This window comes from Salvelinus sp. IW2-2015, linkage group LG26 (genome assembly GCF_002910315.2).
Source record: "Salvelinus sp. IW2-2015 linkage group LG26, ASM291031v2, whole genome shotgun sequence".
In the NCBI taxonomy this organism is placed as follows: domain Eukaryota; kingdom Metazoa; phylum Chordata; class Actinopteri; order Salmoniformes; family Salmonidae; genus Salvelinus; species Salvelinus sp. IW2-2015.
In genome coordinates, this window is record NC_036866.1 from 3,614,229 (window position 1) to 3,633,088 (window position 18,860).

The following is an 18,860-nucleotide window of genomic DNA, read 5'->3' on the forward strand; positions in this document are numbered from 1 at the left end:
TATGCATGTTTGTTTTGTGGTAAAGATCTGGAGAGTTACTACAGTATGCAGTTTTTTTTGTGGGTAAAGGATCTGGAGAGTTACTGCCAGTATGCATGTTTGTTTGTGTGGTAAAGGATCTGGAGAGTTACTGCCGTATGCATGTTTGTTTTGTGGGTAAAGGATCTGGAGAGTTACTCCAGTAGCATGTTTGTTTTGTGGGTAAAGGATCTGAGAGTTACTGCCAGTATGCATGTTTGTTTTGTGGGTAAAGGATCTGAGAGTTACTGCCAGTATGCATGTTTGTTTTGTGGGTAAAGGATCTGGAGAAGTTACTGCCAGTATGCATGTTTGTTTTGTGGGTAAAGGATCTGGAGAGTTACTGCCAGTATGCATGTTTGTTTTGTGGGTAAAGGATCTTGAGGGTTACTGCCAGTATGCTTCATTGTGCCCAGTGCCTCATTATGCACTGTGGCTGTAGGGCTGTCAGTGGGTTTAGGTACAGCACCGATTAGACATTACACTGTTGTCACCGCTCTCATAACCACAGAAATAGACAAGTTGTACTTGGTATCTCATTGCAGCACCAGTCGAAGGGCATCTCTCCCAAGATGTTCAAAGCCATGGTCAGCAAGGGCCACCCCGAGTTCTCCTCCAACAGACAGCAAGACGCACACGAGTTCTTCCTGCACCTCATCAAYCTGGTCGAGGTGTGTATATGTGTATGGCTTCATATCTATAGGTAGTAGTGAGTTAAACTACTCTAAAAGGCATGTAGTGGTGTATACAGTATTACCATTGTTGCAGAGGTACAGCAATTGGCAAACAAATTCACTTGTGTTCAACAAAAGGCTCATAACTGTCAATTGTATCAATCGGCACTGGCTTTTCAGCTTGTACAGATTTTACAGAGTGTACTGGCTTTTCAGTTTGTACCAAATCTGCACTACAGATTATACATAGTGTACTGGCTTTTCAGTTTGTACAGAATCTGCACTACAGATTATACAGAGTGTACTGGCTTTTCAGTTTATACAGAGTTTATTTGTACATTGTTTTTCAATAATGACAATGGCCAAAGTAAAACTGTTTTCATGAAATGGTTACTGCAAAGCATTTTCCTGACCATGTCGATGCGCCTCTGACTCTTGTCACGTGTGGTCAATCTGGGGTCTTGGGGGAGGGGAGGAGGGACGGGACCCTGTCCCCTCGGCCGGCAGACACACTTGTGCTCTGAAGTGACTTTCTTAACCAGGTTAAATTTAGACCGCCTCTATCGGTTACACAGGCCTGATAATGCTTCCTGTTTTGCTTGTTGTGTACACTTATACTCGAAACCTGCCACTTTCTCTGCTCTTGTCCTTGACACAACAAAACAATTGATCCAAAATAATCTTACTAGACTTACTATGTATCGTTGATGTTTTAGTCATTTGTGGCGATGTTCTGAATAACAGATTTTTTTAAACATGGAGCAGGAAGGTCATGTTAAGTAAGATGCTAAACAGGAGCTAACAAGCCTACTTCATGTTAATATAAGTAAAAAATCAACCGTTTTCTCTCAGCTTCAGAATACCTTTTTACGATCAGACGTTTCTTCCATGAATGTTAATAGAGTTGTATTATGTGTGGTGATATTCAGCTGTTCTTAACCTGCGTGGAGGAACTGAGTCGGTTGGACAGAGATACCCGAGTGGCGCAGCGGTCTAAGGCACTGCATCTCAGTTCAAGAGGCGTCATTACAGTCCCTGGTTTGATTCCAGGCTGTATCACAACCGGCCGTGATTGGGAGTCCCATAGGGCGGCGCACAATTGGCCCAGCGTCGTCCGGGTTTGGCCGGTGTGGGCCGTCATTGTAAATAAGAATGAGTTCTTAACTGACTTGCCTAGTTAAATAAAGGTTACATTTAAAAACATGTAAAAAATAAAAATAAAAAGGCAGTCTTACAGTACCTTCCATCAGMATGTTTMGCCCTGGATCTGCCTGCCAGACAGYCGGCTGGAATACTTCAATGGTGTTGGGAGTAAAATTAGAACCTGAGTATTTTTGTAACTTATTAGAATAGAAAAGCTGCTGCTGTGACACCCAATACGAGTCAAATGGTTTAATTCAAGACCCATTGCCCCATGAGTCCTCAAAATAACACAACAAACACATTTTAGTCCCCAGTAAACAGCCGCATACCTCTTTCTGTTTCAGTTTGATATGTTTCCCTCTGTCTTTCTTCAGGAGTTTACGTTTTAACTGTGTGTAATTGTACAGTAATCTGTACACCAGTATTTCTACTTGCACATCAGCRTCTGCACATCTATCACTCCAGTGTTAATTTGATAAATTGTAATTACTTCGCTACTATGGCCTATTTATTGCCTTACCTCCWTACTTCATTTGCACACACTGTATATAGATTTTTCTATTGTGTTATTACCTGTACTTTTGTTTATCCCACGTGTAACTCTGTGTTGTTGTTGTTGGCCAGGTYRCAGTTGTAAATGAGAACTAGTTCTCAACTGGCCTCCCTGGTTAAATAAAGATGAAATAAAATAAAGAAAGCTTGGCATGGTTCCTCTTGTGATAATTGGGGAATGTTGATGCATATTGTTACTGTTCAAACATACATGCAATTAATGAAAGTCCCAATTATTCTCCTGATGTTCAAATGCAATGGAAACAGTTACATTTCCAAACCCTTTTTTAACTGGAAATTCAATAGCATAGATTGAGGAATAAAATATCCAGTATATTCTCTCTCTCTCTCACTCTCTCTCTCTCTCCTTCCCCTCACTCTCTCTCTCCTTCCCCTTGCTCTCTCTCCTTCCTTCCCCTCGCTCTCTCTCCTTCCTTCCCCTCGCTCTCTCTCTCCTTCCTCTCGCTCGCTCTCTCTTTCCTTCCTCTCGCTCGCTCTCTCTCTCCTTCCTCACTCTCGCTCGCGCTCTCTCTCCTTCCTCACTCTCTCCTTCCTCGCTCGCTCTCTCCTTCCTCTCGCTCGATCGCTCTCTCTCCTTCCTCTTGCTCGCTCGCTCTCCTTTCTCTGTCTCTCTCTCTCTCTCTCTCTCTCTCCTTCCTCTCTCCAGAGAAACAGTGCTGGCTCAGAGAACCCCAGCGATGTCTTCCGCTACCTGGTGGAGGAGCGTGTGCAGTGCTGCCAGACGCAGAAGGTGTGCTACAACCAGAAGGTGGACTACCTGATGCAGCTCCCGGCCCCCATGGAGGCTGCCTCCAACAGAGGTAAGGTCCCACCGGCAGCTGGCCTGGCCCCATGAGAACCAGCATGGCTGCTGGCTCCCCCACGGCCCTCCTCTTCAAATGGCATGGAGGATCGATATCTCGGAATGCAAAAGTGGGGTGGGTGTTTGTGTTTTTAAATGCTCAATACTGTGTAGTATAGATTCTTACACATAACTGATACCTCACTGTTGGGAAACAAAGTCATTTCAAGATCTTCTATATAAAAATCTAATTTTATTTGTCACATGCGCCGAATACAACAGGTGTAGCTGGTTCACCTTACCGTGAAATGCTTACTTACAAGCCCTTTTTTTCAATTCTCGCCTAAAATGACACCCAAATCTAACTGCCTGTAGCTCAGGATCTGAAGCAAGGAAATGCATAATCTTCATACCATTTGAAAGGAAACACTTTGAAGTTTGTGGAAATGTGAAATTAATGTAGAAGAATATAACGCATTAGATCTGGTAAAAGATAATACAAAGAAAAAAACATGCTTTTTTTCTCATCTTTGAAATGCAAGAGAAAGGCCAATATATGACTTAGGAATCTAGGCACAATTTAGATTTTGGACACTAGATGGCAGCAGTGTATGTGCAAAGTTTTAGACTGATCCAATGAACCATTGCATTTATGTTCAAAATGTTGTATCAAGACTGCCCAGATGTGCCTTATTGGTTTATTAATASATTTTCAAGTTGATAATTGTGCACTCTCGTCAAACAATAGCACGTTATTCTTTCACTGTAATACCTACTGTGAATTGGACAGTGCAGTTAGATTAACAAGAATTTAAGCTTTCTGCGCATATCAGATATGACTATGTCCCGTGAATTGTTTTTGTTACTTACAACCTTATGCTAATCACATTAGCCTACGTTAGCTCAACCGTCCCGCGGGGGACACACCAATCCTGTRGAGGTTTTAACCAACAATGTAGTTCAAGAAATAGAGTTAAGAAAATATTTACTAAATATACGAAAGTTAAATTTTTTAAATAACACAATAATTAACAATAACAAGGCTATATACTGGGGATACCGGAACCGAGACAATGTGTGGGGGGTACAGGTTAGTCGAGGTAATTTGTACATGTAGGTAGGGGTGAAGTGACTATGCATAGATAATTAACAGTGAGTAGCAGCAGTGTAAAAACAAAGGAGGGGGGGGGATCAATGTAAATAGTCCGGGTGGCCATTTTATTAATTGTTCAGCAGTCTTATGGCTTGGGGGTAGAAGCTGTTAAGGAGCCTTTTGGTCTTAGACTACAATCACTAAACTCCAATCACCTGAGTCTGCCGACAACAACAGCATTTCAGGAGGGTGTGTTAAATAGCTTTGTGTTTGTGTGACAGAGGAGCTGATAGCGTATGAGGCCAAGCGAAGAGAGGCAGAGGAGAACATGAGAGCCCCTCCAGAGCCTGTGAGGGCCCGGATCCCCTTCACAGCGTGCCTGCAGGCCTTCACAGAGCCAGAGAACGTCCCCGACTTCTGGAGCTCAGCACTGCAGGCCAAGTCAGCTGGAGTCAAGTAAGCAAAGGTCCTGGTCTAAGGCCTTGAAGAAAGGTCAATGCCTCACACTATTGAACATTTCCTGTTTCAGCAGTGTGTGGGGATATTTATTTCATGCCTTTGCTTTTTGTACACTGCACCTGCAAGTTATTTTGCACTGTAACATGCAGACAATTACATTGATAGAMGCCACAATCTATCTGCAGYATTAAAGCTGATATATTGGTACATAGTATGTAAACTAGGGGGACATTTACCATTTAAGTTTTTAAATCTTGTACATTTGTGAAAGATATTTCGTCTTTAATACATTTTTCTATACTATTCTCCTCTTTCCAGGACTTCTCGTTTCGCCTCCTTCCCAGAGTATCTGGTAGTGCAGATTAAGAAATTCACATTTGGGGTTGACTGGGTTCCAAAGAAATTAGGTGAGTAAGAGAACTGATGTCTCTCCACAAATGGTTTGTCTTGTCTGCATCTACGATTTTCACTAGTACCAAGAGGATGCTGATTTATGTTCAACTTTTGTGGCTACCCGCATTGTGAAATTATATTAAGGGATTTTATGTTTTTTTCATTGAAGGCCTAGAATACACTCTCCTTGTAGCATATTATTAAGTAAGTTCTGTGGATCCCCAGCAGAGGGCGCTGTCACAGTGTTTCTCTGAGGTCCACTGAGGACACAGACAAAGACATTCTGGATCCAAACTGAACTGAAGACTGATTTCATTAAGTAAAACAGAACTATTTAGTTTGGATCCAGGCTAGAAGACGATGCACTGCCCTGAGAAAAAACGGTTATCTAAGCTCTTGCTCTACCTGTGTTTTTAAGTACTCCCAAATTAAAATGCAAAGGATTGAGGAAGGTTAACTATTTATATGCAGGAGGTTACTCTTGCATCGTGCCATTGACAATTGAGACCTGTTTTTTGTCTGGTTTTCATCTTAGTCGACTGAAGTATTAAACAAGTCTGGTTTCTTTGAGTTTMGTGGCTCTTGATCTTGTGATGTTTCCATGTGTTTAATGTGAAGGTGAGTGCCGTGTTGCAGGGCTACCTGTACACTACAGATGGAATATGCCTTTAACAYCCACCTATGTTCTCTGATACTGATACACTACATCTTGTGTTTGGTACTGTGGCTCTAGTGGTGAACATGAAAGCTATCAGTTTGATCATGTGTAATTCGCTGGAATCTTCATGCCCAAGTCCTCTCCGGTCTGATTTTCTCCTCTTCCAGTCCATTCTGTAGTAAAATCTCTGTTACATTTATATGGACACACAACCAAAAACGTTTTGCAACAGAGAACTAAAATGAGCATTGATTATTGGACAAATTCCGGTAGTCCTCCCCTGTTTGTCCGTTTGGTGCCTTATGAACACACCCTAGTTGTGTTTGACCTCTGACCTACTGTTGTTCCACAGATCTGTCCATAGAYGTACCAGACTTCCTGGATCTGTCTCGACTCCGGGGCACAGGGCTGCAGGCAGGAGAGGAAGAGCTCCCTGACCTCACCCCCCCCATCGTCCTGCCTGAAGACACCAGAGGTAAGGGTCACTTTCAGGTGTGCCGGGTGGAAGCAGGTCTTGACTTTCTGACCAATGGTCTTGGTCCTAAAGGAAAGCTGTTTTTTTGGGCAAGCTAAATCTGTCACACGTTGTCATCCGTCTCACCAGCCACTTTGGGTCCTGGGATGTTAACTATCCGTTTYCCCCTCCTCTCTTCCCCCTAAATGTGAGACTGTTTGTAGTTGATGTGCTCAGTATGCCCGTCTACTCTCTTTGTGATCTTTATCTCCATTCTTCCTTCAGAGTCGGTTGTTTTGGATGGATTTAGCAACAGTGCACTGTTAATATTTTAGCAGGTACCAGGCACATTATGTGCTGTACAGTCTTAAACCCCAAAACACTTGAAATGTGCTCCAGGCAAGCAATAAATATCTCTGTAGTGCTCTGTTGATGCAATGGCTGTCTTGTTGAAGATGCCTCAACCTTGTTGAAAATCTCTTAAGCTGAAAGTCCCCGACATCAGGCTCTAGAATTACTTAGAAAAATATCAATTTGTTTAYATGCCTTATTTTATTGATTTCCCACCGTTTTATAAGTCAGAAGACAGCCATCCAGACCTTGCTAGGACCTGGTAAACACCCTCTGTCGAATAAACGTGTATTTTYCTCTCTCTGGTGGTCAGCTGCATCATTACCTCCATTTATATCACTTCACTGCAACGTTACGTCAAATGGGCGGTCATTATAAAAACATCTATCCAGCTTGAACGCTTTACGGCACAGACATGGCAAAGCAATTGCTGAATTTGTCTCGAGCAGGCAGATCTAAATACAYAACTTTCATAGCTCTACGATTAAAGAATCTGACCTACACACTTCCTTAAACCTAAAATAACAAAGTCATTTTGTGTGGAAGTCAAACATTTTGTTTTACGTCGGAGGCAGACACATTGCATATGCTCAGAAYGACAAAATGGATCCCTTTACATAGCCTTTCTCACCTACAGGACGGCACGCTGTTGATTTAGACGTTCACAAATGTAACAGATTTTGACCATCACTAATGTCATTATATGTTTGGGAAAGTAATAAATCAAATCAAATKTATTTATAWAGCCCTTCGTACATCAGCTGATATCTCAAAGTGCTGTACAGAAACCCAGCCTAAAACCCCAAACAGCAAGCAATGCAGGTGTAGAAGCACGGTGGCTAGGAAAAACTCCCTAGAAAGACCAAAACCTAGGAAGAAATCTAGAGAGGAACCAGGCTATGAGGGGTGGTCAGTCCTCTTCTGGCTGTGCCGGGTGGAGATTATAACAGAACATGGCCAAGATGTTCAAATGTTCATAAATGACCAGCATGGTCAAATAATAATAATCACACTAGTTGTCGAGGGTGCAGCACCTCAGAAGTAAATGTCAGTTGGCTTTTCATAGCCGGTCATTAAGAGTATCTCTACCGCTCCTGCGGTCTCTAGAGAGTTGAAAACAGCAGATCTGGGACAGGTAGCACGTCCGGTGAACAGGTCAGGGTTCCATAGCCGCAGGCAGAACAGTTGAAACTGGAGCAGCAGCACGGCCAGGTGGCCTGGGGACAGCAAGGAGTCATCATGTCAGGTCGTCCTGAGGCATGGTCCTCCTGACGACCTGAAGGTGAAATATCTTGGGTAGATGTTCCTAAAACAGATTTTAACTATATATGGACATATTATAAAGAATGAAAAAGTTTATTCATTAACAATGTTTTTTTATTTTTTATCATAACATCATATTTGTATATATTTTATTATACTTTTCTTGTGTACTAGATCATATGGGTTGAAAAGTTGTTTTCTCAGACATAAATAAACAATTCCAGGTGAAAGCCAAAGGTCATAGCTTTCTAGAGGGAGGACACTATTACATTCATAAAATATTGCCCTCTTGCTAGATTGATGACTTAAAACTGTCAGCTCAACTGATTTTAAACTGTGACAGGTTTTAAAAGTTAAAACTCTTTTATTTCAACAAACGAGTATAACCAAATTATTGTCTTCCCCCTATCTAAAGTGTTGCTTTTTGGGGGTAATGCCCAAGGGGACCCTCGGTGGTTTTCAGTGGAGTGATTTTTGAAAACTTTCATATGAGATCTCGTCTTATGGACTGTTGCTGAAAACTTAACAAAGCAGTTGGAGATTTGTTTTCTTGACTATCTTATATCCTATCTTTGAGGGAGGGTTCCCGACCGTCCTACCTACATAATGCAAATAGTGATTCACAATGTTGTTTATAAGGCTTTTGGGGATTTATGTAGCTTTTGTCAGAGCAGCTTCAAAAATCATATATTAAACACCAGCCCATGTCCCTGGACCTGTAGCAATAGATATTCATTACATTTCTGTCTCGGGACAACGCCTAAGGACTTCTGATTGATTTGCGAGTTTCTTGTTTTAAACCTCGAAATGCATCATTTCCCATCAATTGGCTTTACGGATTTAACATTGATTTACCATACGGTACATCAGTTTTTAATAGAAGAAAAAAAACTGTACAAATAAGTTTACCGCCTTTGAGCTATAATAGTCAATACTTGTTTTCAGTGGAACAACATTTGTTATTAAAACTGAAGTGTGACCTGAATTGTAAGGATGCTGCTTAGGTCCATGTTAGATTTTTTTTCTCCCCCTAACCACATATTGAGAGAATTAATCTAATAGGTTTGAGGCTGTATCTACACTGTTGGATTTAGCTAGTCAAAAATACATATTTATGTTGTACCTTGAAAATAATCACTTCTTCTTCACTTTACTTTTCAGATGACTCAATGAACTCCTCAGATTGTAAGTATTCCATCATACCCTTATATATATATATAGTATCTAACCCCAAACAAAGATTTACAACTAGGGAATAACTGTTGTTCTGAGTTCTGCAGTAATGACGATATAAGGGAATAACTGTTATTCTGAGTTCTGCAGTAATGACGATATAAGGGAATAACTGTTATTCTGAGTTCTGCAGTAATGACGATATAAGGGAACAACTGTWATWCTGAGTTCTGTAGTAATGACGATATAAGGGAATAACTGTTATTCTGAGTTCTGTAGTAATGACGATATAAGGGAACAACTGTTATTCTGAGTTCTGCAGTAATGACGATATAAGGGAACAACTGTTATTCTGAGTTCTGCAGTAATGACGATATAAGGGAATAACTGTTATTCTGAGTTGTGCAGTAATGACGATATAAGGGAACAACTGTTATTCTGAGTTCTGTAGTAATGATGATATAAGCCTGACGACGCAAACCCAACAGCTGATGCAACCTCCTCGTAACTTGCCTACTCGCAAAAAAATACAACTTTTTTTGTGGAGCAGGTTGTTTGTTGTCAGGGAGTTTTTGATTAATAAGCTCTGGCTAAGATAGTGGTTGCTTTTTTTATTGTCCTCAGCCCCAGATATAGACGAGTCGGCGGCTATGCAGCTGGCGGAGATGGGCTTCCCTCTGGAGGCCTGTCGGAAGGCCGTTTACTACACAGGGAACATGGGCCCTGAAATGGCCTTCAACTGGATCATAGCCCACATGGAGGAGCCTGGTAAGAGCTAGGAGACCATCACACACAGACAGATCGTATCACATGGATGTTAATCTAGCCCGATTGCCTAGCCTCTTCTGAATATGGTGGTCGTGTGCAGTGCACGCACTGAAACATCACTGAAATTACATGTGTGTCAGAGCAGGAGACAGGCCAGTGTGCCAGAGGGATTGTGCGTGCGTGCGTGTGTGCGTCAGAGCAGGAGACAGGCCAGTGTGCCAGAGGGATTGTCAAATCAAATCAAATTTTATTTGTCACATACACATGGTTAGCAGATGTTAATGCGAGTGTAGCGAAATGCTTGTGCTTCTAGTTCCGACAATGCAGTAATAACCAACGAGTAATCTAACTTAACAATTCCACAACTACTACCTTTTGCACACAAGTGTAAAGGGATGAAGAATATGTACATAAAGATATATGAATGAGTGATGGTACAGAACGGCATAGGCAAGATGCAGTAGATGGTATAGAGTACAGTATATACATATGAGATGAGTAATGTAGGGTATATAAACAGATTGTGTGTGCGTGCGTGCGTCAGAGCAGGAGACAGGCCAGTGTGCCAGAGGGATTGTGCATGCGTGCGTGCGTCAGAGCAGGAGACAGGCCAGTGTGCCAGAGGGATTGTGCGTGCGTGCGTGTGTGCGTCAGGGAATACTTTGTCACCCTGATGCTCTGGCTCCTTAAGGACTAATATCGTTGTAGAATTCTCCATGGGTAATTCATAACTACATGCTGTAACTCTATTTGTTGCTCATACAAACAATGTAAAGAGATTGTTTTAATGTCCAATACTAAAGCGATCAGGTAATTGTATTCTGCTTAAAAGTAAGATAGGTCACAAGACAAAAGGACACAAGTTTTGGAAACTTGACATAGACAGTTGGAAGAGAAGAAATGTCCATTTTATTTCTAGCAGGCGCAACGGTAATGAAAGCTGTGGGGATAGTTGTTTACCAACACACTCCTCGAGCTGTTTGACCTATCACAACTCTCACTTCCTTTACTTCCTTGTTTAGCATGGAGAGATATTATTGGACCAGGGATGAACTATCCATTATTAGAAGTAACAAAAGAGACAAAACGCCAACAAGGTGTTTTGTCTCTTTTGTTACTTCTAATAATGGATAGTTCATCCCTACTCTGCCAGGTATACTTACTGTTGATCATGAAAGCATATTTTAGGATTTGATAAGTTGTTTTAAACCTGTGAGGTCTTAAAGGGGAGGTTAACCTTTGATTTCGGGGGAGAAAACAGACAGAGATTAAACATGTAATCTATGTAATATCACCAATAATAATTGACATAATCACCACTGGACCATAATCCTCCTGTGTGCATGAAGAATGCTTATTTACCTAACATTTTGTTTTTGAAGTGGGTTGAAAAAAAATGATATATATATATATTAAAAAAGCTATCCATGACTTAAATTCCTATTTTCATATTTACTTCCTGATGACACTTTTGTGTGACTAGTTTGTCCCTTCCTCATTACATTACACCAATTCCCAGAAAGCTGTCAAAAGATGACTAAATAGTTCCCTCCAGATTTGTATGATGGGGTAAATTAATATTCCTGCGACTAGTTAGGTTTCCCCACCTAGCTGTGAATGTCGCATTACCATGGGCCTGTCACAGCAACGACAACCTTTCTCACATAAATGACACCTTAATTAGCAATCCTCAAATCGTGAAATGACACTGTTCAAGTAAATAACAAGTTATCCTTTGGTAAAACAAGGGGTTTACCTTAAGACAGAAAAACACAACATTCAGTGCGTGTTTTTTTCAGGCTTCATTACTTGTGTGTGCGTAGCTGTGTCCATTTGTTTGTTTAAGTTCTGCTAATTGACATTCTGTTTTGAAGAAATTCTAAATAAAAATGCTTTCCACAGGAACATGCCAGAGACATATTTACAAGACACGATGATTTTCCTTCAAAATATTAGAAATATTGAGTGTGTTTATGCATGCACAGTACACGTGTGGGAATGTACACGTGTTTGTGGGTTTGTTTAATAATGGTCTATTTATATGTATGTGGTTGAGAGCACACAGTCAACTTGCATAGGTGTGTGATAACTATGWAAATTAATTGGGCCTCAACTGGTTCAAACTAGGGTATAACATGTTTATAGAGAACTGACATCTTGCAAAGACGGTGTTGTATTGTAACTTTTTAAAGCTGCCACCTGTTTTTTTTCTTTCTTCCCCCTTCTTAAATCGTTAACTGTTTTAGTCCTATATCCTTAACTGCTTGTGTCGAATTGCTTTTGAATATGCATGAGGCATCAGCCAGCCTGATATGCGGCATTATTATGACCTCAGTATTAATGTTCTCCGAGATTTACTGGCGCAGTCGTTTTCTGACTGTAAACTCTCCTCCTCCACCTGTCTTTTTCTGTACCCTGTGTTATTTCTGTTATAATCATATCAACAGTCCTTTTAACTGATCGACCAGGGTGCTCTTCCTGATTTGGCCTTTGTTTGAATAGGCGATTTACTTATTAGGATCAAAGATGATCTATAGATGGATGGTCGGCGGAAGGAGGCGAGGTCAGGTGGGACCATTCTAGCCAATGAGAGGTCAGATGAGCCTGTGAACAACAGACACAACTCTGATATGTAGTCGTTTTTAATAAAAGTTGCAGAAATGCCACGTAAGTCCACCTATACAAGTTTATTCATAAAACATCCTAACCATTGCGAAACCTATATTCAAAGAAAAATAAGCCTGACGTACCAAATTAGCAATTACCAATTTTTTTACCAAATCTGACACTCATTGACCTCTCTCTCTCTGTCCTCTTCTCCAGACTTTGCTGAGCCCCTGGCCCTGCCCTCCTTCATGGAGCCAGGCCCCTCCATGGCCAGCCTGGGCCTGGCTGCCACCCCCCTGGACAACCAGCCTCCAGAGGAGAGCATCGCCATCCTCACGTCCATGGGCTTCCCCCGCCGCCACACCGTCCAAGCCCTCAAAGCCACGGTCAGTGGTTCTCTTTCTTCTCCTGCTGCTCACACACTCACTCTGGTGAAAACCACACAAACATATTGTCGTGGCCCAAGATGCATTCAGTAGGCAGTAGTGCTTCGGTCGTTTTTAATGAAGCTTGTTCAAATGTGAGTTGGCATAATGTAGAGGTGTATGTATTGTATTCAGGAGTATGGACAATAAACAGTATCAAAAGATGTAAAGAATTGAAAGGGAGGGCTTTATCATGTTTTAGGTAGTTTAATTTCCCACACATTGTTTAACCAATATATTCTATTTCTCCGTCTGATTTTGGCCTTGCTATTTCTATTTTAGACACATCATGGCCAGAAATAGTGCCATTGATATGCTGTAGGAATGATGGGGAGTTGCTTTCTATAGTACCGAACCGTGCTGGAGTCAGGAGAACCTGAGAATCCTGCTCCCTGAGCTATAAACAACTTGACTGGCCAGCTTGTTGGCTGATAGCCATTTTAATAACCCCTTCATGTCTTTGGTGGCTCCGAGATCCCTGTTCTACATTCTGTTTACAAATAGAGCAATGAGTCTAGCTATGCGCTGTCATCTTTTCAGTTCTATGAGTCAGATCGGTGCATGTCATACGTGCAACTATAGCACAGTCATTTTGATGCGTTTGCTTGTGTGTTCCTTAAATGTACCTTTTTTCATTCAAGCCAGGAAACAACTAATTTATTCAATTACGTTATGAATTGTATATCACCACGATATACACTGCTCAAAAAAATAAAGGGAACACTTAAACAACACAATGTAACTCCAAGTCAATCACACTTCTATGAAATCAAACTGTCCACTTAGGAAGCAACACTGATTGACAATAAATTTCACATGCTGTTGTGCAAATGGAATAGACAAAAGGTGGAAATTATAGGCAATTAGCAAGACACCCCCAAAAAAGGAGTGATTCTGCAGGTGGTGACCACAGACAACTTCTCAGTTCCTATGCTTCTGGCTGATGTTTTGGTCACTTTTGAATGCTGGCGGTGCTCTCACTCTAGTGGTAGCATGAAAGACGGAGTCTACAACACACAGTGGCTCAGGTAGTGCAGCTCAATCCAGCGATGCAGATCAGCGAGTGTGGAGAGTGTTGCTGTGTCTGTCAGCGTAGTGTCCAGAGATGGGGACTACCGAGGGACAGGCCAGTCATATGGAGCGTGGAGGAGGCCGTTAGGAGGGCAACACCCAGCAGAGGACGTACTTCCGCCTTTGTGCAAGGAGGTGCACTGCCAGAGCCTTGCAAAATGACCTCCAGCAGGCACAAATGTGCATATGTCAGCATATGGTCTCACAAGGGGTCTGAGGATCTCATCTCGGTACCTAATGGCAGTCAGGTACCTCTGGCGAGCACATGGAGGCTGTGCGGCCCACAAAGAAATGCCACCCACACCATGACTGACCCACCGAAACCGGTCAGCTGGGATGTAGGCAGAGAACATTTTCCACGGCGGTCTCCAGACTTGTCAGGTCTGTCCAAATTTGCTCATGTGCTCAGTGTGAACCTGCTTTCATCTGTAGAGAGCACAGGGCGCAGTGGCGAAATTTGCAATCTTGGTGTTCTCTGGCAAATGCCAAACGTCTGCACGGTGCTGGGCTGTAAGCACAACCCCCACCTGTGGACGCCGGGCCTCATACACTCGATGAGTCTGTTCTGACCGTTTGAGCAGAACATGCACATTTGTGGCTCTGGAGGTCATTTTGCAGGGCTCTGGCAGTGCACCTCCTTGCACAAAGGCGGAGGTAGCGGTCCTGCTGCTGGGTTGTTGCCCTCCTACGGCTCCTCCACGTCTCCTGATGTACTGGCCTGTTCCTGTAGCGCTCCATGCTCTGGACACTACGCTAACAGACACAGCAAACCTTTTTGCCACAGCTGATTGATGTGCCATCCTGGATGACTGCACTACCTGAGCCACTTGTGTGGGTTGTAGACTCCGTCTCATGCTACCACTAGAGTGAGAGCACCGCCAGCATTCAAAAGTGACCAAAACTCAGCCAGAAGCATAGGAACTGAGAAGTTGTCTGTGGTCACCACTGCAGAATCACTCCTTTTTGGGGGGTCTTGCTAATTGCCTATAATTTCCACCTTTTGTCTATTCCATTTGCAACAAGCATGTGAAATTTATTGTCAATCAGTGTTGCTTCCTAAGTGGACAGTTTGATTTCAAGAAGTGTGATTGCTTGGAGTTACATTGTGTTGTTTAAGTGTTCCCTTTATTTTTTTGAGCAGTGTATATACAGTAGAATTCCATTATAGTGGTTCTGTTTCTTTTTGTCACCTGCCCTGTCAGCATAAAAAACCCCCTGATTTCCTTGTTTACCATCCCTAACACCTAAACCCTTGCCTTCCAGACTTTTCTCATAAAAAAGCCCAGGGTCCTTGTGAGTGGAGTAGGGCTGTGAAACAGCAGAGGGTCTTCTAAATAATATCGTATCATAATATCCGAGTGAGCAGGCAAGGAAGTGTTCGACCTCACCTGTCGTGTCTGTCTGTCTGCTGTCTGGCATGGCCAGTAAAGCAGGCAGCATCAGACCCCCCTCCGCATGTGATCTCAGCACTGGCGTCTGTGGTGAATGAATCACGCCTCTATTTTGGATTAAAGGCTGAGGCTAATTGAGGGAATTGACCATACATGGAGAATGAGAATGAGAGTTGTGTTGGATTATTTATTTTGATGTCACCAATCTTGTTACATTTTGGTTTTGTAACTGTCAATCCTGTTACATACTGGTGAAGCATGCCAGTCAATCCTGTTACATACTGGTGAAGCATGCCAGTCACAATTGTCCATTTTCTGAGAGTTTGAGAGAAGATTGAGGGGAGACAGGAAAACATATTCTACTGTATGTCCATAACACAAGGCCACTGATTATCAGATACAGTAATGAAAATGGTAATTACATGACAATTTAGCATACACTCTTAGAAAAAAAGGTGCTATCTAGAACCTAATATGGTTCTTCGGCTGTCCCCATAGGATAACCTTTTGAATAACTCTGTTTGGTTACATGTAGAACCCTTTTGATTCCAGGTAGAACCCTTTACACAGAGGGTTCTACATGGAACCCAAAAGAGTTCTACCCGGAACCAAAAAGGGTTCTACCTGGAACCAAACAGGGTTCTCCTATGGGGCTAGTCGAAGAACACTTTTGGAAACCTTTTTTTTGGTACCAATTATGACTTTTTATTTTCTTTGAAACAAGCAAGTTGGTTGTCATTTGTGTTGAATTGTTTATCAATACCAGCAAGTACTACTTATTACCAGTAAACACCAGCTGAAATAGGTCTGTGAAATAACATGTGTTGTTTCAGAACAACAACTTGGAGAGGGCTCTGGACTGGATCTTCACCCATCCGGAGAGGGAGGAGGAGGAGGAGGCTAGCGACGACCTTTTGGACATGTCTGACATCATGGAGCCCAACGACAACACCTTCTCCAACGCAAACACGAACAGCCACTCCACGCTGTCCCCAGACCAGGATGCATCGGGCCCCCGGATCAAAGACGGACCCGGACGTGAGTGACTCTGCATGACCTCTGACCTCATACACTGATCTAAGATCATCCCCACTCTCCCCAAGTCCTGTCCATAACCATTATGAGTCCAATGACAAAAGGAGAAGAGTTCCACACATAGAGATGTGTCAGATGGAGCTGGATCTAAAATATATGTAGCTGGTTTGAATACAAAGTGAATGTTCTCTCACTGCCTGCTGAACAAAATCAGCCTTTCCCCAATTGTGAAGTGCTAATCTTTCGCTTCCATTCTAACACCATTCTGTAAAAGGAAGGTAGGCGCACTGTTCTTTCATCACATTTTGGGTTTACGATTTTAATTCAACTGAACATGTAAATTCATAGCATGTTTGAGGAGACTCATGCTATGCAGGGTCTCAGCATTTTTTATTTTGAACTCGCAAATAGAATACATGGACCACAGTCTCTCCAACTACCATGTGCATGCTTTCAAGGTAAGAAAGACATCCCATAACACTAGAGATAGGATCAGGTGAGGATTAAAGACATCCCATAACACTAGAGATAAAATCAGATGAGGATTAAAGACATCCCATAACCTAGGATAGGATCAGGTGAGGATTAAACACATCCAGAACACTAGGATAGGATCAGGTGAGGATTAACAACCATCCCATAACACTAGGGATAGGATCAGGTGAGGATTAAACACATCCCAGAACACTAGGGATAGGATCAGGTGAGCAGATTAAACACATCCCATAACACTAGAGATAGGATCAGGTGAGGATTAAAGACATCCAGAACACTAGAGATAGGATCAGGGTGAGGATAAAGACATCCCAGAACACTAGGATAGGATCAGGTGAGGATTAAACACATCCAGAACACTAGAGATAGGATCAGGTGAGGATTAAAGACATCCAGAACACTAGAGATAGGATCAGGTGAGGATTAAAGACATCCCATAACACTAGAGATAGGATCAGGTGAGGATTAAACACATCCACAACACTAGAGATAGGATCAGGGGAGGATTAAACACATCCCAGAACAAAGAGATAGGATCAGGTGAGGATTAAAACATCACATAACACTAGAGATAGGATCAGGTGAGGATTAAAAACATCCCAGAACACTAGAGATAGGATCAGGTGAGGATTAAAGACATCCCAAACACTAGGGATAGGATCAGGTGAGGATTAAACACATCCCAGAACACTAGAGTAGGATCAGGTGAGGATTAAAGACATCCCAGAACACTAGAGATAGGATCAGGTGAGATTAAAGACATCCATAACACTAGAGATAGGATCAGGTGAGGATTAAACACATCCCAGAACACTAGAGATAGGATCAGGTGAGGATTAAAGACATCCAATAACACTAGGGATAGATCAGGTAGGATTAAACACATCCCATAACACTAGAGATATGATCAGGTGAGGATACACATCCCATAACACTAGAGATAGGATCAGATGAGGATTAAAGACATCCCATAACACTAGGGATTAGGATCAGGTGAGGATTAAACACATCCCATAACACTAGAGATAGGATCAGGTGAGGATTAAACACATCCATAACACTAGAGATAGGATCAGGTGAGGATTAAAACATCCCATAACACTAGAGATAGGATCAGATAGTTGCTGAAAATGATAGTTGTGTTATGAGCCAGTTTTACAAGCTACTCCTTGTGGCTATAATGGTAGGCAAAATGCATCTTTCTGTTGACAAGGAGTTGTAGTTGATTGGTTTGACTTCCTGTTTTACAGGTTACGAGCTTTTTTGCTTTCATCAGCCACATGGGAGCGTCCACGATGCTGGTCGTTATGTATGTCATATCAAAAAGGAAGGAAGGTAAGTCTGTCACAGTTTACACACTCTCCATTGATTCTGCTAGATGATTTTAAACCACAATCTCTTTCACAATGAAGGATTCTCAAATGAATGATTTAAACGACTGTTTTCCGAACTAGTCCTTTGGGACCACCAGCCGTTGCAATGCCCATCACATTTGTCTATTCCAACACTAGCACTCCTGATTCAACTAATCAAGGGCATGATCATTAGTTGACGAGTTGAATCACGTTTTGCTATATTTGAGTCAATCAAGTATTATCTTTGATCACCAGTGATCCTCACAGACCAGATTGGAACGCTGTCTAAGAGACTGATTAGATCATTTTGTAATCAGTAATCTACAATATGGCATAGAAATCAGACGAAACGAAACGTATAAAGATGAGGTTTTAAACACAATGTGTTACCTTTGCTATATTACTCCCCTCCTACGTCAGATGGGTGATCTTCAATGACCATAAATGTGTGTTTGTCAGAAAGGCCTCCAAAAGACTTGGGCTATCATCTACTTTTACCGTTCGCGCTGTCTAGCTGCTACGACACTAGCCCCCCCCCCTTGACGTCAGCTCTAGCTGTAAACTAGCCCCTCGCTCTTCAGCGCTACCTAGCCCCCCCCCCCTTGACGGTCTACGTCTAGCTGCTAGACCTAGCCTCCCCCCATTGACGCGTAAGCTGTCTAGATGCTAGAAAAAAAGAA

General features: G+C 42.2%; 1 protein-coding gene across 1 annotated transcript in view; it reads left to right on the plus strand.

Annotated features, from left to right (window-relative positions):
• usp13 (ubiquitin specific peptidase 13) overlaps window positions 1-18,860 on the plus strand; it is a 38,263-nt gene that overhangs the window by 18,110 nt on the left and 1,293 nt on the right. Inside the window, exons 11-19 of the mRNA XM_023971566.2 lie at window positions 564-689; window positions 3,055-3,208; window positions 4,564-4,738; window positions 5,060-5,148; window positions 6,145-6,267; window positions 9,022-9,045; window positions 9,658-9,801; window positions 12,625-12,794; window positions 16,129-16,333. Of these exons, the coding sequence (XP_023827334.1) occupies window positions 564-689; window positions 3,055-3,208; window positions 4,564-4,738; window positions 5,060-5,148; window positions 6,145-6,267; window positions 9,022-9,045; window positions 9,658-9,801; window positions 12,625-12,794; window positions 16,129-16,333 (1,210 nt within the window). The remainder of the gene's footprint in view (window positions 1-563; window positions 690-3,054; window positions 3,209-4,563; window positions 4,739-5,059; window positions 5,149-6,144; window positions 6,268-9,021; window positions 9,046-9,657; window positions 9,802-12,624; window positions 12,795-16,128; window positions 16,334-18,860) is intronic.